The following is a 27,634-nucleotide window of genomic DNA, read 5'->3' on the forward strand; positions in this document are numbered from 1 at the left end:
GAGGATGTCTAGGGAATGTAATTTTTTATTGGGTGTGCTGGTACTGGGGCTTGAACTCAGGGCTGGTGGTCTACCACTTGAGCTACACTTCCACTTCCAGCTTTTTAATTGTTAATCGGAGGTAAGAGTCTTTCAGATTTGTCTGTTCTAATGGGCTTCTAATTTCATTAATCAAATCTGAGCCCTCTGTATAGTTAGTAATATAGGCATGGGCTCCCAGCTTCTGGAATTACAGAAATGTAATTTTTAAACTGGTTATTTTGCCTTATGCCTAAAATCCTAGCTAACTAGGAAGCAGAGATTTGGAGGATAACAGTTGTGACCAGCCCAGGCAAAAAGTTTGTGAGACTCCCATCTCAACTAGTAGCTGGGTATGGTGACATATGCCTGTCATCCCAGCTACATATGAGGCTCAGATTGAGAAGATCACAGTTCCAGGCTGGAGGTGGGGCGCAAATAGTTCTTTAAATCCCATCTCAAAGCTGGGTGCCAGTAGCTACATGCCTGTAATCCTAGCTCCTCAGGAGCCTGGGATTTGAGGTTCTTGGTGCAAAGCCAGTCTGAACAAGAAAGTCCATAAGACTCATCTCCAATTAACTTTTTTTTTTAAGCCAGAAGAAGAGATGTGATGCAAATGGTAGAGCACTAGCTGTGAGCAAAAAGCTCAGAGACAGAAGCCAGGCCCCAAGTTCAAGCCCCAGGACAGAAAGACAGACAGACAGACACACACACACACACACACACAATCTCCCATCTCAACAGAAAAAGTTGGGCATGGTGGTACATATCTGTCATCTCAGCTGTGGCAGAAAGTGTAAGTAGGAGGATCATAATCTAGTGGGGTGGTGGAGGATGGCAAAAGCAAAGCAGAACAAAACAAAAAACTGGGTGACTTTATCTCAAATGTAACCAGAGTAAGTCAGGTAGCATTGGCTCATGTCTCTAATCCTACATGCACAGGAGGCTGAGATCTGGAGGATCATAGTTCATAGTTTAATGCCAGCCTGGGTTAAATGCTGTGAGACTTCATCTCCAATTAACCAGCAGAAAAAAAAAGGCTGGAGGCTTGGTTCAAATGGTAGAGAACCAGCCATGAATGAGCCTTTGCTTAGGAGCTAATGACGTGTGTGTATGTGTGTGTGTGTGTGGCACTTAGGTTAGTCTAGCCTGCATAATTAGAGCACAGGTAGAAGGTGAGAACTAATTACACAAAGATCAGCAGAAAGACCTTTCCTTTCAAGCCAATGATCGTATATTGTTTATGAAGTAAACAGCATCAATTATTTGTGGCACTTAAAGAAATCTAGATACTGGACCTTAATCTTTAATACTCAGATTCTCAAGTGGTTCATGGTTAGGGAAAATTCAGAGACTTGTGGTGGGGTCTAGGCCATTATCTGTGCAGCTTTTGTTATGAATAAAATTCTTTCTTGCGATGACTTTAACATGCCTCCCTTTAACTCTCACTCGCTTACGGCTGGTTCTTTTCTGGTAGTCTGGCTCTCCCAGCATTTTGTACTGCACCTCTGACTCAAGAGGCCTTGCCCTTCATTTTGATTTAATCATCCTACTTTCGAGCTTGTTTTTCCTAGATGGTGTTCAATGGCCCTCTTGAAAGTTGACTACATGAGGATCCCTGTTCAGAAGGTAAAAGACTCCTGACCAAATTGTGAAGGCAGTAAGTCACGTACATCGAAAGCTAAAAACAGAAAAGAAATTTCAAGGAAACAAGAGGATGTATGTGGGTTTTTCCTGTCACCAGGCACAGCCCTCGTCCGTTTGTGTAGCTTGTCTGCAAGCAGAAGGGAAGCCGTGCGGCCACTGGATACTTGATACCTTCGCTGGGCCATCATCCCCTGGGCGCACACTCCATTTGCAATGCAAGTGTTCTGAGAAGGGTGGAAATCCAAGGCAGAAACCAACGCAAAGGAGGTAGAAGCCACCACATCACGATCACTTCCGGGCTGGAGTGCTCACGCGGCGCTATTGGCGGGGCTACGTCTGCGCGCCGCTAGAACGCCCACGGCAGGCTGTGCGCATGCCCACAGCGACCGCTAAATAGCGCACTCCATTTCCGGCGAAGCCAAAGCTCGCGGACCCTACTTCCGGCGGGAGTTCCTCTGCGCCGTTCCGGAGGCGGGAGGCGCCGTCGGGGCTTGGAGCTACCCCGGGGGTTAGGAAGGTAAGTGCCGCGCGTCCGTTCCTGATCGCTGAGATTACAGAGGAGCCAGAAGAGGTGTGTACGGTCCACCGTGTTGGCCCGCAGATACTTTCTCCCACGGTGCTAAAACCTCGGGGTTCCCCCAACGGCCAAGCGTGGTTACCCTGGCAACCGCGGGAGACCAAGCAGGCCGGCTGGGCCTGGGGGTTTAGGAAGCAAAGGCTTTGTGTGTGAGGCTTACGACTCCTCAGACGCGCTGGCTTAGCCACTAAACTCGATCTGGAGAGGTGTTAGCCCGGCAGAAGTTGGGGCTAAAACTAAGAAAGCTGAGGAGCGCATCCAGGCAGTTTGGAGACGGCTCGGAACTGGGGTCCTGCTCGCAGCTCTGCAGCAAGGCGGAACATGGGGAAGGAATCGAGGAGAACCTGAAGTGTCACTCGATTTGTTGTGGGGAGAGGGGAGTCCCGGGGTGAGGGACGCTGAGCCATCTGGAGGGTGGATTCGGCGCTTACACTCAGGGTGGGCTTGGCGGGTTCCTTTCCCACAGACAGTCATTCCGCTTTATTCTGGTCAAGCCTGTAGTTGGTGCTCTCGCTGTCCCTCCACTCTTGTCTTCACCTTTGTGTGTGTGTGTGTGTGTGTGTGTGTGTGTGTGTGTGAGACCTTAGAAAACTTGACATCCTTTAAGTCTGTTTTTTTTTTTTTCAACATTAGCATCAATGAAAATAATAGTTCTTACCTCAGGATTGATCTGATGATTAAATTAGCTAATCAGTACACTAGCTTTATAGGAAGGGTCTAATAAATAGTAGCAGCTACTACTATTCTGATTATTCTTGTTATACAATTTGCTATTTCTCTATATTTGAGGTGTGTGTGTGTGTGTGTGTGTGTTTGTGTATGTGCTGGTACTGGGTCTTGAACTCAGGTCTTGGGCACTGTCCCTTAGTTTTTTTGCTCAAAGCGGTTACTACCAACTTGAGCTCCATTTCCAGCTTTTTGGTGGCTAATTGGAAATAATAGGCTCACAGGCTTTCCTGCCTGTTTTCAAAACTTTCTCAGGTTTCAGCCTCCTTAATAGCTAGAATTACAGGCCTGGCCCCTCTTCTGAGGCTTTTACTTTTTTTTTTTTTTTGGGTCCGGTTGTGGGGCCTGAACTCTGGGCCTGGGCGCTGTCCCTCAGCTCTTCAGCTCAAGGCTAGCGCTCTACCACTTGAGCCACAGCGCCACTTCCAGCTTTTTTCTTTTTTCTTATATGGTGCTGAGGAATTGAACCCAGGGCCTCAGGCTTGCAAGGCAAGCGCTCTACCACTGAGCCACCTTCCCAGCCCCCTGAGGCTTTTACTTTTTAATTAAGGGTTTTTACTTAGCTTTGTGTTTGTATTTGTTAGTTGCCTTTAAAAATGGATTAATGATTTTGGCTGTTGCTAGCCTTAAATCCATTTTTAAAATTTAAAAATGTTGTAAGGCTGGGTGTCTGGCTCACCCCTATAATCCTAGCTACTGAGGAGGCTCAGATCTGAGGGTGGTGGTTCGAAGCCAGCTTGGGCAGGAAAGTCTATGAGACTCTTTATCTCTAATAAACTACTCAGGAAAAGTGGGAAGTGGAGCTGTGGCCCAGAGGTAGAGCACTAACCTTGAGCACAAAGAATCTCAGGGATAGCGCCCAGACTCTGAGTTCAAGCCCCACAAAATTTTTTTTAAAAAGCTGTCAGGCACAATGATTTTGCTGGTCACATGATATGTCTTAGATGAAAAGGTAACTTTTTCTGGACAACTCAGAAGCCTATGGTTTAAAATGTGGTAAAAAGGAACCTATGTTCTCAGTTTGGAGCAGATATGAGTGATTGCAGTGAAGAATTGACGAGGCCTGCAACAGAAGATGATGACGAGATGGAAACTTCAGTTGTCTCTAGTGCAGGAATGCATTTTCCTTGGCTTCAAAACAAATTAGAAACTGTAGGTAAGTGAAACAGTAGAACCATTTTAACGCAAGGAAATGGTAAGATTCAACATGGATGCAAAGTGAATGACCCGTGCTGCTTTTTTTCCCCCAAAATAGTAATGTTCAGTGAGTCTTTCTTTTTAGGTTGTCAGTAAAAATGAAATCGTAAGAAGTTGATTTTTTTTTTTCTGAAACCTTTGGCTTTGAATTAATATAAGAAATAAAACAGCCAGCACTATAGTGGATCCATGTATATTTTGGCAGTGTTTACTGAGCACGTTTCATCTCTAGTATCTTATTTGCTTATATATCTCCTAGTTCATTTTTACCCCAAATTGTGTGCTCTCTTATACAGTTTTAAAGTGCCATGTACAGTTTTTAGCATTTGGTGGAATTTTAAAATGAAATTATATTACTTTAGAAAGACATATAGTGAAATCTAAATAGCTGGTTAACTTTTTTTGTCCTGGTTGGCCTCAAACCACAGTTCTTATATGTCTGCCTCCCAAGTAGTTGATATGACAGGCATGGCTTACCACACCAATGAAGCATCCTATAAGTTTTAAATACTAAAATTTCTTCTAAGTTGATCCATGGTTATATCTAATAAGTCTACACAGGTGATCAAAGTCAAAGAAAATTTTATGTAAATTTTAGCTGGGCACAGTAATACTGTCTACTTGGAAGACTAGAGATCAGGAGGATCATGGTTTGAGGCCAGCCCAGGCAAAAGTTAGCAAAACCCTACTCAACAGGTAAGTTGAGTACGATAGTACCCACCTTTAGTCCCAGCTATGTGGGAGGTATAGGTAGGAAGATCTCAGTCTGAAGCTGGCCGGTGCAAAATAAATCACAAGACCCTATCTGAAAAGTAACTTAAGGACAGAAAAGCAAGAAATCTGGTTCAAGTGGTAGAATACTTGCCTAGCAAGCCCAAGCCAGGAGTGGAGAACCTTGTATCACTTTTTTGTAATGACTATTATATATTACTTTTTTTTTTTTTTGTCGGTCATGGGGCTTGAACTCTGGGCATGGGCACTATCCCTGAGCTATTCAACTCAAAGCTTGAGCCACAGTGCCACTTTTGATTTTCTGGTGGTTAATTGGAGATAAGAGTCTCATGGATTTTCCTGCCTGGGCTGGCTTTGAATCACAGTCCTCAGATCTCAGCTTCCTGAGCAGCTAGGATGAAAACAAGACAAAGTTTCACCAGGTAGCCCAGGCTGGTCTTGAACTTGGGATCCTCCTGCCTCATCCTTCTGGGTGCTGGGATTACACACATCTGGCACTATGGCTGGCTTAACTGGACTGTTAATATATTTCTAGAATGAGAAAAGATTTAGCATCATTTTTGGATTTTCTTTGGAGGAAGTACTGGGGTTTGAGCTCAGGAACTTGCGCATGCTTAACAAATTACCATGTAAGCTCTTAAATTCTGTTTTAAGAGATGTAAATTCTGAAGTGCATTACCTTAGGAATGAGGAATTAGATGGAAGTGTTTTAGGTCTTTGACTCCTAATTTGTGGAAAAAGTTACATAATGATCTATTTTAAAATGATTAGGGGCTGGGAAGGTGGCTCAGTGCTAGAGTGCTTGCCTTGCATGCCTGAGGCCCTGGGTTCGATTCCTCAGCACCACATAAACAGAAAAAGCCGGAAGTGGCGCTGTGGCTCAAGAGGTAGAGCGCTAGCCTTGAGCTGAAGAGCTGAGGGACAGTGCCCAGGCCCAGAGTTAAGGCCCCACAACTGGGCCCCCCCTCCCCCCCAAAAAATTAGGTATTTCTGCAGTTTTGATGAGCAACGAATTGAAAATCAATTGCAAACGAAGATTTTAGAATCTTTCACTTTCAACACTTGTTGTCTTTGTACATGTAGACAATATGTAGATTTCAGTTATAAAGTTTTGGCTATAGGCACAATTCTCTAGAAGACAAATTTTAAGAAAGTAGAAAACCTTCAGGGTGTTTAAAAGTATCTTTGAAGGGTATTGGTGCCTAGCATAAGGATACCTAGCTGGAAGTCTGAGCCCAGGACCTGGTGGTTGTGGTAGAAAGACGAGAAGATAACAGTGGAGCCCCTCACTCACATAATAGAGCTGTAAATAAGCCCTAATACCTGCCTTAATGTGGGCATTGTCCATATTTTATAGAGATAAAATGCTGATGTCTATAACTGTTTTAATTTTACATGCATTTAATATGTCAGCCACTGAGTTACTGAGAATTTGGTCCTTAAAAAAATGGAAGCTGGCCTGAAGTTTTCAAAACAGTGTTAGGTAACCAAGGCCAGGCTTGCCTAGGATGACCTTGAGGATTTTTTTTATACCCATCTAAAATATCTAAAATATTGAGTCTTATTCATCATCATCATCATCATTATTATTATTATTATTGCAAGTTCTGGGGCCTTGAACTCAGGGCCTGGGTGCTATCTCTGAGCTTCTTTGTGCTCAAGGCTAGCACTCTACTACTTGAGCCGTACTGCCACTTCCGGCATTTTCTGGGTAGTTTATTGGAGAGAAGAGTCTGATCGACTTTCTTAACCGGGCTGGCTTTGAACCATGATCCCCAGATCTTAGCCTCCTGAGTAGTGGGGCTTATTCTTTAGAGAACCTCTTTGAAAGATTCTCCCCAAATATCTTAGTGGGAAGAGAAAATGATGATTGAATCAAAATAAATTTATACCTACCTCTTACTTGGTTTTTGAGACAGCTTCTCACTTTATAGCTCAATCTGGTCTCAAACTTGTGATACTCCTGTCTCAGCCTTCCAGTGTACAGGGTTGTACCATCGTACCAACTTGGATATCTTTTATTCACTAAAAATAATGTAGTATGGCAGATATTGTTTGAAATGAGACTAGCTTTGATACTGGCGATGGGCTAGGTTAAGTAATACCTACTGTTCTCCATATTAAAACTTGTACTTAGCAGAAGTAAGCTTTTTTGAATAGCTCGATAGGAGTCATGGTTGGTAAAAGGCTCTTTTATCTTCATAGTGACTGGAGGGAAAAAGAAGAAGGATTTTGCTCAGACAACAAGTGCTTGTTTAAGTTTTATCCAAGAAGCTCTGCTGAAGCACCAGTGGCAGCGAGCTGCAGAGTTCATGCACAGTTATTTGCAGGTCTTGGAAGATTTAGACAGCCACAAAAGACAGGCTGCACCTGAGGTAAATAGTGTGAGTTTGCTGGAAGAAAAGCAGATTCCTGAGTGTTTCTGGCTTTTCTTCTCCAGCCTCATTGGCTTTTCTCTTACTAGGATAGGGCAGGAGTGCCTACCTGGGTGCTTTGCCTTATCTATTACCTTTCCTGGGAAGGGTCTGTCTTTGGCTATCACTTTGGCCACCCTCCTGTGAACACCTGTTCAGCAAGGTCTATGAATTCTATCTTATTTTACAGTGGTGATGTACATTTCTTACTGCCTTATCTCTGTGTTTGGACAGTACTCCTCAACTCCATATCTTTTTCCAGAATGTATGCCAACTTAATCATTGGTTCTTGTTAACTGTCTCTACAAGTCCAAACAGAAAGTCCATTTCAGAGGGCAGGGGTGAAAAAATGCCTAGCATGTACAGTTAAACTTGCTCAGAAAAGACAATTTATCCATAGATAATTTCACTTAAACTATCTCAGATAGCTTTTACTAACATAGCAAACATATCTAATGGGGTGAAACAAAAATCTGAATACAAGGTTAACTGCTGACTGCAACAGAACCTATTCTGACTTACTCTTCCTATGCTAGTAAATTTGTATATTTAAAGTATATTAAATATTATTAAATATGTTTAATATGTACTAAATATATAAAATTCTCATTTAAAGTACAGCTAAATATATGAAACATGTAATATATTAATATCTTAACTGCTTACTTATTTAGCCTATGAAATTAATAATAGTACTGTTATACTTTCCTAGTAATTTAAATGAGTGAAAAGTCTATCACCTAATATGTAGTACTAACTTTACTGGGTAAAGTGGAATAAGATACTTTCAGCATATTGAAAAGTATCTTTCAGTATACTGAAAAGGGAATTCTAGGTTGTTTTTACATGTTGTAATCAGAAAAAAAAAATTATAGGCAGAAATTGTATAAGGCAAAATCTTTATATTTTGGTAGTAATTTGTGCTTTGACAGATTATTTGGAAGCTTGGAAGTGAAATTCTATTTTATCATCCCAAAAGCAATGTGGAGACTTTCAATACCTTTGCTGACCGGATGAAAAACATTGGTGTCTTGAATTATCTAAAGGTGAGTATGTAGCTCTGTAGGCAAACTTAAATGCACAGCATTTACTTTTGGTTTTGTTTTGAATTTCATTTTTTTGTTTTTTGTGATAGGATCTCTCTATGTAGCCCAGGCTATCAAGTCCTGAGGCCTTCCTAGGGCTGGGTTTTCTGGCATATGCCACAGTGCCTAGCTTTTTTAAAAAATTGTTTATATGAGTGGTAAGGTAGACAATAATGAAAAATGAATAAGATATCCAGACAAATAAGAGAAACTGAAAGCAGTGTTGTCAAAGCCTCAATATTTTATATGATAATATGTGCACGTGATCATATAAAATAATATTTTACAAAATGAACTCCAAGAAAAGGAAACAAGATTTTTGTTGTTGCTGTTTTTGTTGTCTTTGCCTTTTGTCTTGTTTGTTTTAGTACATCTGTCTTTGAGACGGTAAGAGAGGGGCATAGAAAAGATGGAACAAAAGTTGAACAACAGGGGTACTCACTAGACACTATGTGTAAAATACAATATATTTTGTAGGTAGAGTCTGGAGAGAAGAACTGGGAGAGAGTGAGGGAAGGGGAAACATGGCTCAAAAAGAATTCCACTCATTACCTGACTGTAGCCCCTTTATACATCACCTCTGCAATAATAATAAAGTATATTAAATAAATAAAATGAAGTTTTTGAAAATATGCAGAATGAACTTCAAAATAATAAGCTAAATAATAACTGAGCATTTCCTAATTGTTACTTTTAATAAGGAAATTTTCTCTTTATATGAAAAAAAAGTGAGCAGTATTGTGAGAACCTTCATTTGTTGGCTTGTAACTTTTCTAATTGAAAATAAAATCCTAGTTGTTTAGGAGGCTGAGATCTAGAACATCACAGTTTGAAGTTGGTCTATGCAGAAAAGTCTACAAACACTTCATTACCAAAATACACTGGCAAAAAACTGACTGGAAGAAAGGAAGCTGAGCAAACACATTTGTCTTGTCTGGCTGTTCAAATGAGTCCTTCAGAAAGAAAATGTCTTGGTTCTCCTCATGCTTGTGTGGAATCTTCTGTCCAAATTTATATGTCTTTTAGGAATAGTTTTACTGGGCTGGGAATGTGGCTTAGTGGTAGTGTGCTTGCATGAAGCCCTGGGTTTGATTCCTTAGTACTACATAAACAGAAAAAGCTGGAAGTGGCACTGTTGCTCAAGTGGTCAAGTGCTAGTCTTGAGCAAAAGAAGTTAAGGGACAGTGCCCAGGCCCTGAGTTCAAGCCCCAGGACTGGCCAAAAGAAAAAAGAAAAAAAAAAGTCTTACCCAAGATAATTGAGACATTCCCAAATATTAGATCTTACTTTCTGTGGTATATTTTTAACTAAAAGAACATTTGTTCAATTATGTTGTATAAATTGTTTTTAATGTTGCATGATTATAACATTTTATTGTAATATAGCCACATTCATTGGTCTCCATTTTGTCAATAGCTGGTTTTGAGTGAATGATAGTGGTGGAGTTAAAGTAATTGTGATGATACCACATAGCCTGCAAAGCCTGAACTACTCTCTGGCTTTGTTTTTACTTTCTCTGTTCCTCAATTAAAAAAAAAATTACTATAAAGGTGATGTAAAGAGGGGTTACAGTTGCATAAGTCAGGTAATGAGTATATTTCTTTTTGGACAACGTCTCCCCTTCTCTTGCTCTCTCCCAGTTTCCCTCTCCCATCTGTACTCAATTTTTATTGTGATAATATATACATCACAATATCCATGTGTCCATTTATGTCTGTTTTTTTCACTTAGTATGTTTTTAAGCTTTATTTATGTTGTGGCATATATCAGAACTCTATCTGGCATGTATCAGAACTCTTATGTCTTTGTATAGCTGTGTATTTACATGTTCAGTATCTATTATCTGCTGCTGAATTATTTTCGTGTTTTGGCTTTTGAATCATGTTTCAGTGGGCATTGGTATACAAGTATCCATTTGTGTCTCGGTGTTCAGTTTCTTTGGTATATACCTAGGAGAAGAATTGCTAAGTCGTTTATGCACTCTATACCCCAAATTCTGCTTAAGGCTTTTAGGATATATTAAACTCTTTGCCATAGTGGTTACACTGTGTCACATCTGTTTTTAATTTTGTGAACAGATGTTTTTCGGTTTAGAATTATTTTTACCTGTTACTTGTAACTTTAGGAAAATTTTCCTGAATGTGTATTTAGGTGCTAGGTGTTTCCTTATAGACTTATCCTCTGGTGGCCCAGACATGCAGTGAGTGAACGGAGGAACCTCATTTCCACTCCAGAGTCTGAGGCCAGTAGCTAGGACAAGCAGTAAAACATTTTTGGTTACTATTACTATGAAGGACACCATTGCTGTTTCTCTAGGAAAACTAGAGGAAAGGGTAGCCTGGTATATCAGAGGGTAATAATTTGATAGCCTTGCATTCAGTGCTTTTGTTACTTTAAAAATCACTTAGGTAGAAATCAGGGGAAATAAACCTGGCCCTGTGTTCTGTACCTAAGGAGCTTGAGTTTGATCCTGTAGGTAGTAGGAGACTCTTGAGTTTGATCCTGTAGGTAGTGGGAGATTCCTGTACAGGGTTTTGCCAAATGAGGTAATTTCTTTGGTAGCCACATGGAAGATTGATTGTGGGAGGCAAAAATGGAGGGACCAGTTGAGAAATCATTGCAAGAGTTTGAGAGGAAGGTCTTGAACTTTTTTTTTTTTTTTTGGTCTTGAACTTTTTGATCTGCCTATGCTTTAGTTGTATTTCCCATGATTGTAATTGCATTTCTCTTTAGTGTCCTCAATATTTGAAATGTTCCTTCTTTTTTTATTTTAATTGAATGTATCAGGGATATACTTTTCATTACTCTTCAACACTCCTCAACATGTTTTCCTGAGCTTAGTTGAACCAGAACACTTGATCTTAAGGCCGTTCCCAACCTGTCCTCCCACCCCTTATATCACATTATCTTCTGTTTGTGAGTCTATATAACTTAGCTCGCATTTACATAGCATTAATAGTTTCATGTTGATGATAGGGGCAGTATCATGTCCTTTGTATCCTACCAAGACTCAGCTTTGCATATGTTATATATTTGCTGAGCTTTTTGACTAATGTTTATTTAGTGACTTATGTGACAATTGGCTTTTTTTAAATTGGTGCAGATCTCCTTACAACATGCATTGTACCTTCTACATCATGGAATGCTTGAAGATGCAAACAGAAATCTAAGTCAGGCAGAAACATGGAGATACGGTGAAAAGTCAGCTTCCCAGGAAATAATAATGAACCTTGTTCAGGCCTACAAAGGGCTTTTGCAATACTATACATGGTCTAAAAAGAAGATGGAATTGTCAAAGCTTGGTGAGTGAATATTAATAAACTTTTTTTTTTTTTTTTTGCCAGTCCTGGGGCTTGAACCCAGGGCTTGGGCACTGTTCCTGAGCTGCTTTTTGCTCAAGGCTAGCACCCTACCACTTGAGCCACAGCACCACTTATGTGGTACTGAGTAATCAAACCCAAGGCTTCATGCATGCTAAGCAGTCTACCACGAAGCCACATTCCCAGCTGAATAAACTTTTTTTTAAAGTATATAATTACTGTTTTTGTAAAAAATAAACTTTTAGCCTGGTGCCAGTGGCTCACACCTGTAATCCTAGCTACTCAGGAAGCTGAGATCTGAGGATTTCAGTTCAAAGCCAGCCTGGGAAGGAAAGTCCTTGAGACTCTGATCTCTAGTTAACCACCAGAAAACTGGAAGTGGTACTGTGGCTAAAAATGGTAGAGCATTAGCCTTGAGTAAAAGAGCTCAGGGACAGTGCCCAGGCCCTGAGTTCAAGCTACATGACCAACAAAAAAAGAAACAAATTTCTCTTAGAAGGAGTCTTCAGAATCATCTAGTAATCCTAGTGACATTAGATATTATAGGGAACAGGTACATGCTCCCATGTGAAGATCTCATGAGTTTGGCTATATAGATCTAATCCTAAGTTTTTCTCATTAAAGATCATTTAGAAAGCTACACATGTGATCCAGTCTGCATCTATCATTGCTATAGAAAAAAATACAAACTACAGAAAAGTACAGAAGTATTTATTCATGGGAGTGGTAGTCTAAATGCCAGCTTCCACATGTGTAAGTCACCAAATGATTTCTTTCAGAATTTCACCTCGTCAATTAATATCCATATATCTGTTTTTTTTGGGTCACTTTGGCTTTTTGAGATGAAGCCTCAATACATTGTTCAAACTGGCCCCAAACTCATGAACCCCTCACCTCAGCCTCCCGAATGTGGCGAGTGCAGCCACAAACCACACCGGGTGCTTCATAAGCCATTTTTTAAAACGGGAAATTTTATCAGAAATTATGGCAAAGAAAATAGAAAGTACAAAAGTAATATCAAAAGATTGCTTAATGAGAAGACAGCATAAAATACACCTGAAAATGTCCAGAATAAAAGACAAGAGTTAAAGGCTAAACCTGCCACTGACTGCCTAAGGTATTACCAGGAGTTGTTAGGCAAAGACCAGTGAGTCTTAAAGGGCAAAGGACATTCCAGATATGGAGCCAGCAAGATACTCACAAGATTAACATAAATAAAGCAATTCTCTAGTGTATTGGGAAGCAAAGAAAGGGAAGACTTAAAGAAGAAAGGAAATAAATTGGTCCTCAGAAATACTACTTGTTAAATATGAATAATACAGAAGTAGTCCTTACCTACGAGTAAGTATGAGGACAAAATTGGATGAAGATGTAAAGAAGAAAGGGTTTATCCCAAAGAACCTGGAGGAAAACTATACAAAGAAAGGAAAAGTGCAGCGAATCCTGTAGCTCCTAAGGTAATTTCTAACAGCTCAAGGTTGTATTCCCCATATGATCTGTTCCCCTTAAAATAGCTACTAAGAATTTTCTGTTCTGGTCAATGCCAGAAGGCAGGGTCCCTGACACCCAGGTTCTATGGGAGAATAGATGTCTAGCTTTCATAAGCCTTGTTAATAAGTAATAAGTCCATAGTAACCTATGGACTTTTATGATAATCCCTTCCTTGCTTTTCTTTATACTCCTCCTTTTTGTATACATAACTGTAGTTTTGTTTTGTCTGTATCTGAAATTTTTTCAATAATGTATGAAAACAGTTTCTTTCCTTTATAAAAGATAGCAATAAAACTAGTTAAAATAGATTGAAAATCCATGTGTTCCAGATAAATAACGTTAGTATGTATCTGAATTTTTTATTGTTGTTGTTTTTGGTTTTTGCCAGTCCTGGGGCTTGAACTCAGGCCCTGGGCACTATCTATGAGCTTCATTTACTCAAGGCTAGCACTTTACTACTTGAGCCACAGCACCACTTCTGGCTTTTTCCATTTGTGTGGTACTGAGGAATTGAACCCAGTTTTCTGGTGGTTAATTGGAGATAAGAGTCTCACAGACTTTCCTGCTCAGGCTGGCTCTGAACTGTGATCCTCAGATCTCATCCTCCTGAGTAGCTAAGATTATAGCTGTGAGCTACCAGCGCCTGGCTATATCTGAGTTTTTATACTTTTTTTCTGTAATACATTTTTTAATGTTTTAATTTGGGGTTATATCAGTTTTTAGTTTTATTTATAATAGGATGTTTCATTGCAGTATTTCCATGCATGCAAACAGTGTACTTTGAGCAAGTTAACCCCCTCCACTATGTTTGTCTCCTCCCTTTTACAAGCCAAGTTGTTTTTTTTGTTTTTGTTTTTGTTTTTTTGGTCCGGTCGTGGGGCCTGAACTCTGGGTCTGGGCACTGTCCCTCAGCTCTTCAGCTCAAGGCTAGCACTGTACCACTTGAGCCACCGCGCCACTTCTGGCTTTTTTTTTTCTGCTTATGTGGTGCTGAGGAATCGAACCCAGAGCCTCATGCACGCAAGGCAAACGCTCTACCACTGAGCTATCTTCCCAGCCCAAGCCAAGTTTTTTATATTTGGATTCATACTTTGTGCATTCTTTTGGACCTTACACATTTTGTTTACCATTGATTTTTAAGACATACATTGTTAAATGTAGCCATGGTTTATTCATTTTTGTAGTTGTAAGACATTTCATTGTATGACATTCACACAAATTTATTCCTGTACTATTGATGGCTATTTAGAATATATCATTTGTAGTATTATAAATAATGCTTTTTGAAATTAACCTCTTTGTTTTTGTTTTTTGTTTTTTATTGGTCATGAGGCTTGAACTCAAGGCCTGGTTGCTGTCCATGAGAGCTCTTTTTGCTCAAGACTAGCACTCTGCCTCTTTGAGCCACAGTTCTACCTCTGGTTTTCTGGTGATTAATCGGAGACAACAGTCTTAAGGACCTTTCCTGCCTGGGCTGTCTTTGAACCCTGATTCTCAGATCTCAGCCTCCTGAGTAGCTAGGCTTACAGGCATGAGCCACCAGAGTTAACTTTTCCCATTTGTGAAAAGTTAGATAGTCCTTTTCTGTCTCCTATTCTTATAACAATATCTAAAGTTAGATGGCAGGAGGGGGCTAACTGCTCTGGTATTTTCAGGTTTACTTCCTGGTGTTAATCTGTTAATTATTCTTGTTGGTGGTGGTGGTTTCAGGGCTTGCCTCTGGGGCCTTGATATTTTCCCTGAGCTCAAGGCTAGCAGTCTTATCATTTTGTGGAGCATTTTTTCATGTCCCTGTGGGCCATTTATATGTCTTCTTTGGAAAAATTTATGTTTGGATCTTCTGTTTGAATTTTAATTGAATACCTTTTTTTTTTCCTGGCATACTGAGATTTGAACTCAGGGCTTCCAAGTTTGCTAGGCAAGTACTCTACCCCTTGAACCACATCCCCACCCATTTGTGTTGCTTTAGTTGCTGTTATTAATTATTATTATAGGGTCTTATGCTTTTATCCTGGTTGGCCTTGGACTGCAATCCTACTACCTGTTCCACTCTTATCGTTGGGATCAGAGGCTCATACTAGCACATCCAGCTTTCTAGTTGAGATGGAGTGATCTTGCTAACTTTTTGTTCAAGCTGGCCTCAAACAGATCCTCTTGATCTCTGCCTCCCAAGTAGGTAATGTTATAATCACACCAGCAAATTATTTGTCTTTTAATGATTGAATTGTAAGAGTTCTTTATAAAATCTAGTCAGAAGTATTGTAACAGTTTTTTGTTTTTTTGGTCATGGAGCTTGAACTCAGGGTGTAGCCACTGTCCTTGAGCTAAGGCTAGTGCTCTACCACTTTAGCCACAGCTTACTTCTGGATTTTTTTGGGGTGTTTAATTGGATATAAAATTCTCATGGACTTTTCTGTCTGGCTGGCTTTGAACTGCAGTCCTCAGATCTCAGCCTCTTGAGTAGCTAGTATTATAAGGCGTGAGCTACCAGCCCCTTGTTCATAACAATTATATCTGTCTGTCTGTCTGTCTGTCTCTCTCTCTTTCTCTTTCTCTCTCTCTCTATCTGGATGTAGATATACTATTTTCAGGATCTTGGGTTTTCATGTGAAGATCATCTGGGGTTTTAATTAGAGTTAAGGTAAATATAGATAATTGATTATAGATATACAGATGATTCTTAAGTATTAAAGATAATATCTAAGTATTGTTTTTGTTGCTTTTGTACATGGCTTTCTTTTCACAGTGTTATTTTCTTATTGTCTCTTGCAAGTGTATGCATACATTTGATTTTTGTGTATTTATCTGGTACCCTCCATCCTTGACAATCTCATTTTTTAGTTCTAATAAGTTTTCAGAGTATCTATGTACATGATCATATTATCTACAAAAAGAGATAAAATTTACTTTCTTTTTAATTTGGTCATCTTTTCTGTTATTTCGCCCTGAGTAAAACCTTCAGCATAATGAATAGATGTGGTCAGAGAAAACATCCTTGTCTTGTTCCTTTAGGGGGAAACTATATAATCTTTCATGATTAAGTTCAATGTTAGCTGTGAGTGTTTCATAGATACCTTTTGTCAAATTTTTGTTTTCTGTTTTTCTTCTTGTGCAGGCCCTGGGGCTTGAATTCAGGGCCTGGGTGTTGCTCCTAAGCTCCCTTTGCTCTAAGCTCTCCCACATGAGCCACAGCTCCCACTTACAGCTTTTTGGTAGCACCACATAAGCAGAAAAGGCTGGAAGTGGCGCTGTGGCTTAAGTAGTAGAGTGCTAGCCTTGAGCTGAAGAGCTCAAGGACAGCACTCAGACCCCGAGTTCAAGCCCCATGACCACAAAAAATAAAAAAAATGAAAATCATTTATCTTTGGACAGATAAGAATGATTATGCTTACAGCACAAAATCCCGAAATATACTTAACCAGAGCTGGAAGACATCTACACATATTGGTGCATTGATTAAAATTCCAGGAGTTTGGGATCCTTTTGTGAAGAGTTATGTAGAGGTAAGTCGACTTTTCAGAAAATTGTTAGTTTTATTTTGTATTAAGCCTGTGCAAAGATAGCTTGCCCCATGTTCAGATGGAAACTAAGGAAGAAGATAGTTTTTTAAAAAAGAAAAACAGGATGTTTCTTTTTTTGGTCTTTATTAATGTGCTATCAAAGTTATTTTTGTTTATTTTTATCACTGCGTAACCTTTCACATCAAATACCTACAATAGAAATAGCATGTGATTGTATATATCAATTCTTGTTATTCTTATTGAGCTTAAAAGAAAAGTAGGAAGATTGGGTGGGGTGTAATAGGGAAATGGAAAAATCTGCATATTGGTTATATGGATCCCAATGTATGAGAAGATGATTAGTAGCTTTCAGAAAGTTTATAAGGTGTCCTATCATGTCATTGTAAAAGGAGACAGACAGCCTGGCACTGTTCTATAGGAATATATTTGCTCTTTTAAGAATTTGAGTACTTTATGAAGATAGTCTCCAAAACTATATCCTACTCTGAATTCCTGTGTAAGGATGGGAGCAGATTTATAGCACATTTTGTGGTAGGACACTGAAGTACATCTTATTCATGAACATTAGTATTGCTAGTGCTCTAATACTTTGAACCACAGCACCACTTCTGATTTTCTGGTGGTTAATTGGAGATAAGAGTCTTAAGGACTTTCTTGCCTGGGCTGGCTTCGGACTATGATCCTCCAAATTCAGCCTGAGGACTTGTTTCTGGTAGGAATGGTTTTTAAAGTTTTAGCAACAAAATACCAATTTTAAATGGGAGTCCACAGACCTCTTTTTTTTTTTTTGGTCAGTCATGGGGCTTGAACTCTGGGCCTAAACGCTGTTCCTCAGCTCTTCAGCTCAAGGCTAGCGCTCAGAGCCACTGCTCCAATTCCAGTTTTCTGAGTGGTTTATTGGAGATTAGAGTCTCATGGACTTTTCTGTCTGGGCTGGCTTTGAAATGTGATCCTCAGGTCTTAGCCTCCTGAGTAGCTAGGATTACAGGCATGAGCCACAGGTGCCTGGCCTAGACCTCTATCTTAAGTGATCTTGTCTGTCTACAAGTTGTAACAGTGACAGTGAAAACAAAGAATAATAACTGTTATTCCTTAAACAGTTACTATTTGTTCATTTTTTGATGCTTTGTTGTAGTTATTGTTGCTTTCCAGTGGTAAAGTTGTATCTTACCTTTTTAGAGACATCTGAAAGAATCAGCTAAGACATCATGACTTTACTTTTTTTAGATGCTGGAATTCTATGGTGATCATGATGGAGCCAGAAAGGTTCTCACCAATTATGCCTATGATGCAAAGTTCCCATCAAATCCCAATGCTCACATATACTTATACAACTTTCTAAAGCGAGAGAAGGCACCAAAAGCAAAACTTCTAAGTGTGCTTAAGGTATAGAATTTTTTTTTTTTTTTTTTTTTTTTTTTTTTGCAATAATTAGGCAATTTTATTTATTTTAATTTTAATTTAATTTTTTTGGTTGGTCATGGGGCTTGAACTCTGGGCCTGGGTGCTGTCCCTGAGCTCTTCAGCTCAAGGCAAGCACTCTACCACTTGAGTCACAGCACCACTTCTGGTTATCTGGTGGTTAATTGAAGATAAGAGTCTCGTGGACTTTCCTGCCCGGGCTACCTTTGAGCCTTGATCCTCAGATCTCAGCCTCCTAAGTAGCTAGGATTACAGGCATGAGCCATCGGCACCTGCCTATTTATTTATTTATTTATTTATTTATTTTTTTTTTTTATTGTAAAGCTACTATACAGAGGGTCACAGTTACATGAGTGAGGTTATGAGTACACTTCCTCTTGAACATTGTTACCCCCTCCATTGTTTTCCCCCTACCATCCCCTCCCTCCCTCCCTTCCCCGAGGTTCTTTTTTTTTTTTTTTTTTTTTTGATTGTGATTAAATGATTACATAATTTCAAAGTCACAAGTTCATTCTAACTTCCCTGGAGCAAATTGTCTACCACAGTCTGTAATATATAACAGTGTTCACATGTTATATACCATATTTGTGATCAGCAGCATGAGGATATTTAGTAGTGGTTCAACCAGATGAGCGGGAGTTCTTTGTTTCTTAAGTCCTGTTAGTTTTGTCGTATCACTAACCTTTTGGATTTAGCATCCACTTATGAGGGAGACCATGTACCGTTTGTCTCTTCGTTCTTGGCTTACCTCGCTCAACATGATTCCTTCTAGCTCCATCCATTTCCCTGCAAATGCCATTATTTTGCCATTTCTAATGGCTGCATAATATTCCATTGTGTATAGATACCACAATTTTTGGATCCATTCATCTGTGGTGGGGCACCTAGGTTGTTTCCATATCCTAGCTATTGCGAACAGTGCTGCAATAAACATGGAGGTGCACGTGTCCTTGTATATTGGTTCCTGTTGTTCAGGGTAGATGCCTAGAAGTGGTATGACTGGGTCGTAAGGGAGGTCAATCTTTAGCTTTCTAAGGACCCTCCAGACTGCTTTCCAAAGTGGTTGTATAAGTGTACATTCCCACCAGCAGTGTAATAGGGTTCCTCTTTCTCCACATCCCCTCCAGCATTTGTCGTTGGCTGATTTGTGGATGTGGGACATTCTGACTGGGGTAAGGTGGTATCTCAGGGTTGTCTTTATTTGCATTTCCTTCACCACCAGGGATGATGAACATTTCCTCATGTGTTTCTTTGCCATTTTTATTTCTTCATTTGAGAAGTCCCTCTTTAGTTCCCTTGCCCATTTAGTAATTGGTTTGTTAGGTTTGGGAGGGATTAGTTTCTTGAGTTCCCTGTATATACAGGATGTTAACCCCTTGTCTGATATATTGCTGGTAAATATTTTTTCCCAATTAGTTGGTTGTCTTTCTAGCTTAGTTGCGATAGATTTAGCTGTGCAGAAGCTTTTTATTTTAAGGTAGTCCCATTTGTCGAGTCTCTCTCCAACTTGTTGTGACCCTGGGACTCTGTTCAGGAAGTTCCTTCCTGTGCCTATTAGTTCAAGTGTCTCTCCTACTCTGTCCTGCAGTAGTTTCAGAGATTCAGGTTTAATGTTAAGGTCTTTAATCCATTTTGAGTTGATGTTGGTGCATGGTGATAGGCTGGGGTCCACTTTTAGTTTTCTGCATGTGGCTGCCCAGTTTTCCCAGCACCAGCGGTTGAAGAGGCTGTGTTTCTTCCATTGTATGTCTTTGGCTCCTTTGTCGAATATCAGCTGGCTGTAGGCCTGTGGATTTATATCTGGATCTTCTATTCTGTTCCATTGGTCTTCGGGTCTGTTTTTGTGCCAGTACCATGCTGTCTTTGTGATTATAGCTCTGTAGTAGAGTTTGAAGTTCGGCATGGATAGCCCTCCCATATTGTCTTTATCCCCTAGAATTGTTTTGGCTATTCTAGGTCTTTTGTTGTTCCATATAAATTTTTGGACTGTTTTCTGTATTTCAGTGATGTACGTCATTGGGATTTTAATAGGAATTGCATTGAATTTGTATATTAATTTTGGAAGTATCACCATCTTTACTATATTAAGTCGGCCTATCCAGGAGCATGGGAGGTCTTTCCATTTCCTAGTGTCTTCTGCAATTTCTTTCTTTAACTTTTTATAGTTCTCATTAAATAGTTCTTTTACATCTTTGGTTAGGTTAATTCCTAAATATTTTATTTTTTGGGAGGTTATTGTGAATGGGGTTGCTCCCTTTATTTCCCTCTCTTCCTGTGCGTTATCAGTGTATAGGAAGGCAACTGATTTTTGTGGGTTTATTTTGTATCCTGCTATTTTGCCGAAGTGACTTATGATTTCTAAAAGTTTGGGGATGGAGTTTTTGGGATCGTGGAGGTATAGTATCATGTCGTCTGCAAAAAGGGATAGTTTCACTTCTTCTTTCCCTATGCGGATCCCTTTAATGTCTTTTTCTTGCCTTATTGCCCTGGCTAAGGGTTCTAGGACTATGTTGAAGAGGAGTGGAGACAGTGGACATCCTTGCCTTGTTCCTGTTTTTAGGAGGATTGGTTGTAGCTTTTCCCCATTAAGTATAATATTGGCTATTGGTCTGTCATAAATGGCTTTTATTGTTTTTAGAAATGTTCCTTCTATTCCTATTTTCTCCAGAGCTTTTAGCATGAATGAATGTTGAATTTTATCAAAGGCCTTTTCTGCATCTGTAGCGATAATCATGTGATTCTTGACCTTGGCTCTGTTGATATGCTGGATTACATTTATTGACTTACGTATGTTAAACCATCCCTGTGTCTCTGGGATGAAGCCTACCTGATCATAGTGTATTATTTTTTTTATGTGTTTCTGGATTCTGTTAGCTAGAATCTTGTTAAGGATCTTTGCATCTGTGTTCATCAAGGAGATTGGCCTGTAATTCTCCTTTTTGGTTGGGTCTTTGCCTGGTTTGGGGATGAGTGTGATATTGGCTTCGTAGAATGAGTTTGGGATAGCTCCCTCCTTCTCTGTTTCTCTGAAGAGCTTGAGGAGTATGGGTATTAGTTCTTCTTTAAAGGTCTTATAGAATTCTGCTGTGAATCCATCTGGTCCTGGGCTTTTTTTTGTTGGAAGACTTTTGATAGCTTCCTGTATCTCATTATAGGATATTGGCTTATTTAATTGGTTAACTTCTTCTTTGCTCAGTTTGGGTAACTTGTATTTCTCTAAAAATGCATCCATTTCCGCCAGATTTTCTTCCTTTAGAGAGTATAGCTTTTGAAAGTAGTCTGTTAGAATTGTTTGGATATCTTGGGTACGTGTTGTGATGTTTCCCGTGGCATCCCTAATCCTATTAATATGGGTTTCCTCTCTTCTTTTTTTAATTAATCTTGCCAACGGGCCATCAATTTTGTTTATTTTTTCAAAGAACCAGCTTTTTGTTTGGTTTATTTTGGTTATGGTTTTCTGATTTTCTAATTGGTTAATCTCTGCTCTCAATTTGGTTATCTGGCTTCGTCTAGTAGCTTTAGGTCCCATTTTTTCTTGTTTTTCTAGCTGTTTTAGTTGCAACATGAGATTATTTACTTGGTCTGTCTCCATTCTCTTGATGTGGGCACTGAGGGCAATAAATTTGCCCCTCAGGACTGCTTTTGCTGTGTCCCACAAGTTTCTTTGTGAGGTGTTTTCATTTTCATTGAGTTCTAGGAAATGCTTTATTTCTTCTCTGATCTCTTCTGTTACCCAGGCCTTGTTAAGGAGTGTGCTGTTCAATTTCCATGTATTAGAGAAATTTCTGCGGTATGCTTTGTTATTGAGAGCTAGCTTGATTCCACTGTGGTCAGATAGGATACAGGGGATTATGTCGATCCCTTTGTATTTGCTTAAGTTCCTTGCATGAACTATGATATGGTCTATTTTGGAGAAAGTTCCATGAGCTGCTGAGAAGAATGTGTACTGTGTTGTTTTAGGGTGAAATACTCGGTAGATGTCAGTTAATTCCGCTTGAAGTATGGCCTCACTTAATTCGGTAGCTTCTTTGCCAATCCTCTGGTTGGTAGACCTGTCCTTTGGTGAGAGTGGCGTGTTAAAGTCTCCTAGTATTATCGTATTGGGATCTATTTTATTCTGTAAGTTTGAGAGCATTTGTTTAACATATCTGGGTGCACCGATATTTGGGGCATATAAGTTGATGATGGTTATATCCTCCTCTTGGATTGTTCCCTTTATTAATATGTAATGTCCGTCCTTGTCTTTCTGTACTGATTTTAATGAAAAGTTTATTTTGTCAGATATCAGGATAGCTACACCTGCTTTCTTATTGGGGGAATTTGATTGGTAGATCCTTTTCCACCCCTTCACTCTGAGTTTGTTTGTATGTTTGGCTGAGAGGTGGGTCTCCTGAAGGCAACAGATGGATGGGTCTTGTTTTCTGATCCAGTCCTCAGTTCGTTTTCTTTTAATTGGCGAATTCAGCCCATTTATATTAAGAGAAAGTATAGAGAGATGCATTGTTGTCCCTGCCATTCCGTTTTCCTAAGTTTTTCTTCTTTCCTTTCCTCCTGTGCTTGCTCAGTTAGACTTTGAGTAATGCCTGTTTGGAGCAGGTCCCAGTTCCTGGTTGCTTTCTTCAGGTTGTGTCCCCCCTCTTAGAATTCTTTGTAATGCTGGCTTAATGTTTATGTATTCATTTAGTTTTTCTTTGCTATTAAAAGTTTTCAGTTCTCCATCGAATGTGAATGCTAGCTTTGCCGGGTATATCAGTCTGGGTTGGCAGTTATTGGCTCTCAGGGCTCGTATGGTGCTTTCCCAGGCTTTTCTTGCATTCATTGTTTGTGTGGAGAGATCTGCAGTGATTCTAATTTTTTTCCCGTTGTAGTATAGCTCCTTCTTCATTTTTGCTGCATGCAGGATTGTTTCCTTATTATTCAGATCCATCATTGTTACTATTATGTGCCTAGAAGTGTTTCTCCTGGGATCTTGCTTGTTGGGTGTTCGATAAGCTTTTGTGATGTAGTTAAGATGGTCGTTTTTGAGGTGGGGAAAATTTTCATTGACTATCTTGTTAAATAGGTGTTGCATTCCCTTGCTCTGGAATTCCTCACCTTCGTCCACTCCGATTATGCGAAGGTTAAATTTTTTAGCATTATCTGCTTGCTCTTGAATTTCCCTTTGGTTTAATTTGAGTGATTTTTCCATATCTGTCACTTTTTGGTCCAGTTGGTGTATTCTGTCTTCTGTATCTGACACTCTACCTTCCATTTCATTCACTCTGTTGACCGTGGCTTCTATTGTGGTTTGCATGATGGAAATGGATCCCTTTATGGATTCAATGTTGGTTCTCAGAGTACTGATCTCACCTCTCAATGAGGTGATATCAGTATGCATTACCTCTAATTTGGCGTTTATCTCACTTCTTACTGAGGTTTGTGCAGCTTCTATTTTTGCATCCAATTTTTGTTTGATATCCTGTATATCTTTTGATAGTTCATCCTTGTGCTCTTTCAATTTCTGATCCATTTCTCGCTTTATTTCTTGAGTCATTGCCTCCAGCAACCCTTGGATGTAGTTTTTGTCTTCCATTCCTGCTTTGCTCCCACTGGGGCTCTCCCCTGCGTGGCTGCTGGCTTTTGAGGTGAGCTTGCTGTCCTGGGTAGTGGTAAACCTTGTGATTTTTCTCTGTGATTTTCGCATGGGGGTTCAGGAGACTGCTCTTCAATCTTGTTTTGGTGTGCCTGTCTTTGCTTGGTTGCTGATTCTCTATTGGTAGAGAGAGTCTGTGTCTGATCTGGATTCTGTTGGGAGCCTATTTCCAGCTGCTATTCACTTAGGATTCTCAGCTCTCTGCTGTAGCAATTCCCGCCTTTGGAAGGGTTGAGCAGCCTAGACTGCTTGTGTTTGCTCCTGCGGGTGCTCTTGGGAAGATCAGATGCTCTGGATGCACTCTCCCAAATACTGGAGTCTGCTATGGGCTCCTGATGTGTTTTTGTTTGTTTTGGGCTGGTTGTGGGCTTGAACTCTAGGTTTGGGTGCTGTCCCTCAGCTCTTCAGCTCAGGGCTGGCACCCTACCATTTGAGCCACAGCCCCACTTCTGACCCTTTTTGCTTTGTTCAGGCGCCGGTCCCCTGGCCTGGTTCCGGCCCCAGCCTGGAGCGCGCTCGTTAGGCCTGTGCTAATGTGTATACCACCTTGGTTATGCAGCCTGGAGGACACAGTTCAAATTTCTTCTACTGTTGGTAGTCTTGACCCAGGGGCACTGTTCCTGGCTTGAGCATTTAAGCTCCCTTCCCGGGGCGCTCTTGCTCTGGCCTGGCCAGCAGAGTGTGCTCCACCGGCTGGTGGGGCTCTCGAACAGTTCCCAGTTTTAGTGGGTCCTGTGGTCCGGGTGTTGGGGTAGGGAGTCTAGGTCAGGGTCTGGGGATTCCCTCCAGCTCTGGTCTCCCTTGATGGATTCCCTGTCCCCTGATGGGTACTCACCCTGTAGGTCGTCAGTTGTTGTTGCAGTCCGTCAGTTGTTGTTGCAGTCCGAGTTCAGTTGGGGTGGTTGCGGGCTGGGTTGGGCGGCCCCCCGCCGGGTCGTTGCGATCGCGACAGGTCCCTTTGTGGTGCTGCTGGTGCCGGGCGGCTTTGGCGGGATGGAGCCTCTCCGCTCCGGTGGAGAGTGATGGGTGGGGTGGGATCCTCCTGGAGACTCCCGGCTGGTAGGTTTCTCTGTTCCTGGCGATCCGCTGTTCTGCAATCCGGTACCTGGTGATCTGCAAGCAGCCCCCTGTGTCTCTGTGGCTCAGGCAGCCCCCGCCGGGCCGGCTGGCCGGCGGCTTGGCGCACTGCCGCGCGGCCAGTAAAGGTTGGGGGAGGGGTCTTCGCTCTTCTCTGTTCTGAAATTCTTCTTTTCCTCTCTTTCTTTTTTTGTTATTTTCCACCTCTGGTTTTTCTCTGAGTGTTCGTCTTTTTGTTGTTGTCGGTCTCTTGGGGAGATTAAAGGTTGGAACTCGAACTCTCTTTTTGGTTGGAGAGAGCTGTGGCGTTTCCCTACTGCCCCGTCGCCATCTTGAGAACTCCCCAGGTATAGAATTTTTTTTTAAAAATTGTTATTGTAAAGATGATGTACAGAGGGTACAGTTAAAATAAGTCAGGTAAAGAGTACATTTCCTTTTGGACATTGTCACCCCTTCCCTCACTCACTCTCCCAATTTTTCCCTCTCCCACCTGCAAGTTGTATAGTTCATTTTCAATATACCATTAGGTATAGAATTTTTATTCCAGTATTTGAACAGTTTTTGCTTTTTATGGTATGGTTTGTCTTGTTCAGAATAATGTTTTCTAATTTCTCCCATGCTGCTGCATGTATATTTGTAACTTATTATAGCTGAGTTTTTATGTATACATTTTTTGGTTGGTTTTTAAAAACATTTTATTTTATTGTAAAGATGCTGTACAGAGCGGTTACACTTACATGAGTGAGGTAATGAGTACATTTCTTGTTGAGCAAGGGATTGTTATTCCCTCCTTTGTTGTTCTCCCACTATCTCTTCCCACTCCCCCCAACTCCTCTCCCCGACCAAAGTTGTAAAGTTCATTTCCAATATAGTGTCTTGTGGGTATCGTTGTTGCAGTGGGTCATCCTGTGTCCTTTCAGCGTTTTGTTATTACCCTTCCTCTTCCTTCCCCTCCCCAAATTAGACAAATATATATACAAGATGCAAGGTACCAAAATCAAGTACAGTGACAACAGGGGGATATACCATAGTAGGAAGAACATACAAAGGAAACAGAACAATCACATAGTACATTAAAAACAACAACAACAAAGAAAAACCTCTTGTGTCCATATCTTGGGGCTTGTTTTGCTTAGCATCATCTTATATGGTCATATGTACATAGCTTTTGAGATTTTCTACTCATATGATAAAATTATCCTAGGCATATACTAATTATTGCAAATGAGAGAACCCATGGGATTGTTATTTGGGTCTGGCTTACTTCACTTAGTATGATTTTTTTCTAAGTGTTTCCATTTCCTAACAAATTGGGGCACTGTCATTCTTTCTGATGGAAGCATAAAATTTCATTATATATATATCTATATCTATATCTCTCTCTATATATATCCCACATTTTCTTGATCTACTCATCTACTGAGGGGCATCTGGGTTGGTTCCACCCCAGTTAGAACAGCTATAATCAAGAAATCTAATAACAACAGATGCTGGAGGGGATGTGGCCAAAAGGGAACCCTACTGCACTATTGGTGGGAATATAAACTTATTCTATCACTCTGGAAAGAAGTATGGAGGTTCTCCAAAAGACTACACATAGAGCTCCCCTATGACCCAGCAATCCCATTTCTGGGCATTTACCCAAATGATCACAAACAAGGCCATACTAAAGCTACCAGCACAACTATGCATACATTTCTTGATGGGCTTTTTTTTTAAGGGTGTGTCCTATGGAGCAAACCCAGGGCTTTGTTCATGCTAGACAAAACCTGTAACACTGATATATCTCTCCAGCACTTATTTTTACTTTTTCACTATTGTGTATAATGCTACTAAGACGATACATGTGTAAGTCTTAGTGTTCACATGTAGTTTTATTTTTCACTGGGAAACTAAGAGTGGAATTGCTGGATAAGGAAAACATATTTAACTTCTTAGGAAACTACTCAGCTATTTCTGAAATGACTGTACTATTGACATTCCTACCATCTATGTGTGAAACTTCAATTTCCCCATCTGTGCCAACATTTAATACTGAGTGGCTTGCAACCATTACAGTGTCAACATTAGGATAAATCTAATCATAGCTTTTATTTGCATTTATCTAAAGGCTAATGTTGACTATTTTTTAATATGACTTGGCCATCTTGTGTCCTCTACTTCTCTTTTCTTTTTTGTAGTATCCAGATATTTTATCTTTAATTTTTTTTTTTTTTTTTTTGGGTCTGGTCGTGGGCCTTGAACTCTGGGCCTGGGCGCTGTCCCTCAGCTCTTCAGCTCAAGGCTAGCGCTCTACCACTTGAGCCACAGCACCACTTCCGGCTTTTTCCTTTTTGCTTATGTGGTGCTGAGGAATTGAACCCAGGGCCTCATGCATGCAAGGCAAGCACTCTACCACTGAGCCACCTTCCCAGCCCATCTTTAATTTTTTTTAAGCAGTATTATCTTCCCAATTTAAAAGAATTTGTATACTCTGAATAAAATTCCATGGATTGGGAATTTTTCCCCACAGAGGATTGCTTCTCTTTTTTTGGTTTCTTTTCTATGTTACAGGTGTTGGGGATGATTGAACTCAAGCCTTGAGTATGCTAAGCATGTGTACTAATAAACTATACTCCAACCCCTTTTTTCTTAATAGTGTCTTTTGAAGAGCAGACATTTCTAATTTTGATGGGTTTTATTCTTAGAATAAATAAAATATTTTATTCTTAGAATAAGAATCATTTGCCTATCTCAGATAATTAAGATTTTATGGTGGGCAAAAATAAAATATTT

General features: G+C 40.2%; 1 protein-coding gene across 1 annotated transcript in view; it reads left to right on the forward strand.

Annotated features, from left to right (window-relative positions):
* Positions 1 to 2,099: 2,099 nt before the first annotated feature.
* Taf1a (TATA-box binding protein associated factor, RNA polymerase I subunit A) overlaps positions 2,100 to 27,634 on the forward strand; it is a 32,347-nt gene continuing 6,812 nt past the window's right edge. The window contains exons 1-7 of the mRNA XM_042682334.1: positions 2,100 to 2,182; positions 3,989 to 4,124; positions 7,103 to 7,272; positions 8,244 to 8,357; positions 11,500 to 11,698; positions 16,580 to 16,710; positions 17,956 to 18,114. Coding sequence (XP_042538268.1) covers positions 4,001 to 4,124; positions 7,103 to 7,272; positions 8,244 to 8,357; positions 11,500 to 11,698; positions 16,580 to 16,710; positions 17,956 to 18,114 — 897 coding nt within the window. The 5' untranslated portion in view covers positions 2,100 to 2,182; positions 3,989 to 4,000. The remainder of the gene's footprint in view (positions 2,183 to 3,988; positions 4,125 to 7,102; positions 7,273 to 8,243; positions 8,358 to 11,499; positions 11,699 to 16,579; positions 16,711 to 17,955; positions 18,115 to 27,634) is intronic.

This window comes from Dipodomys spectabilis, unplaced genomic scaffold (assembly GCF_019054845.1).
Source record: "Dipodomys spectabilis isolate Male_0828 unplaced genomic scaffold, ASM1905484v1 ptg000069l, whole genome shotgun sequence".
In the NCBI taxonomy this organism is placed as follows: Eukaryota; Metazoa; Chordata; class Mammalia; order Rodentia; family Heteromyidae; genus Dipodomys; species Dipodomys spectabilis.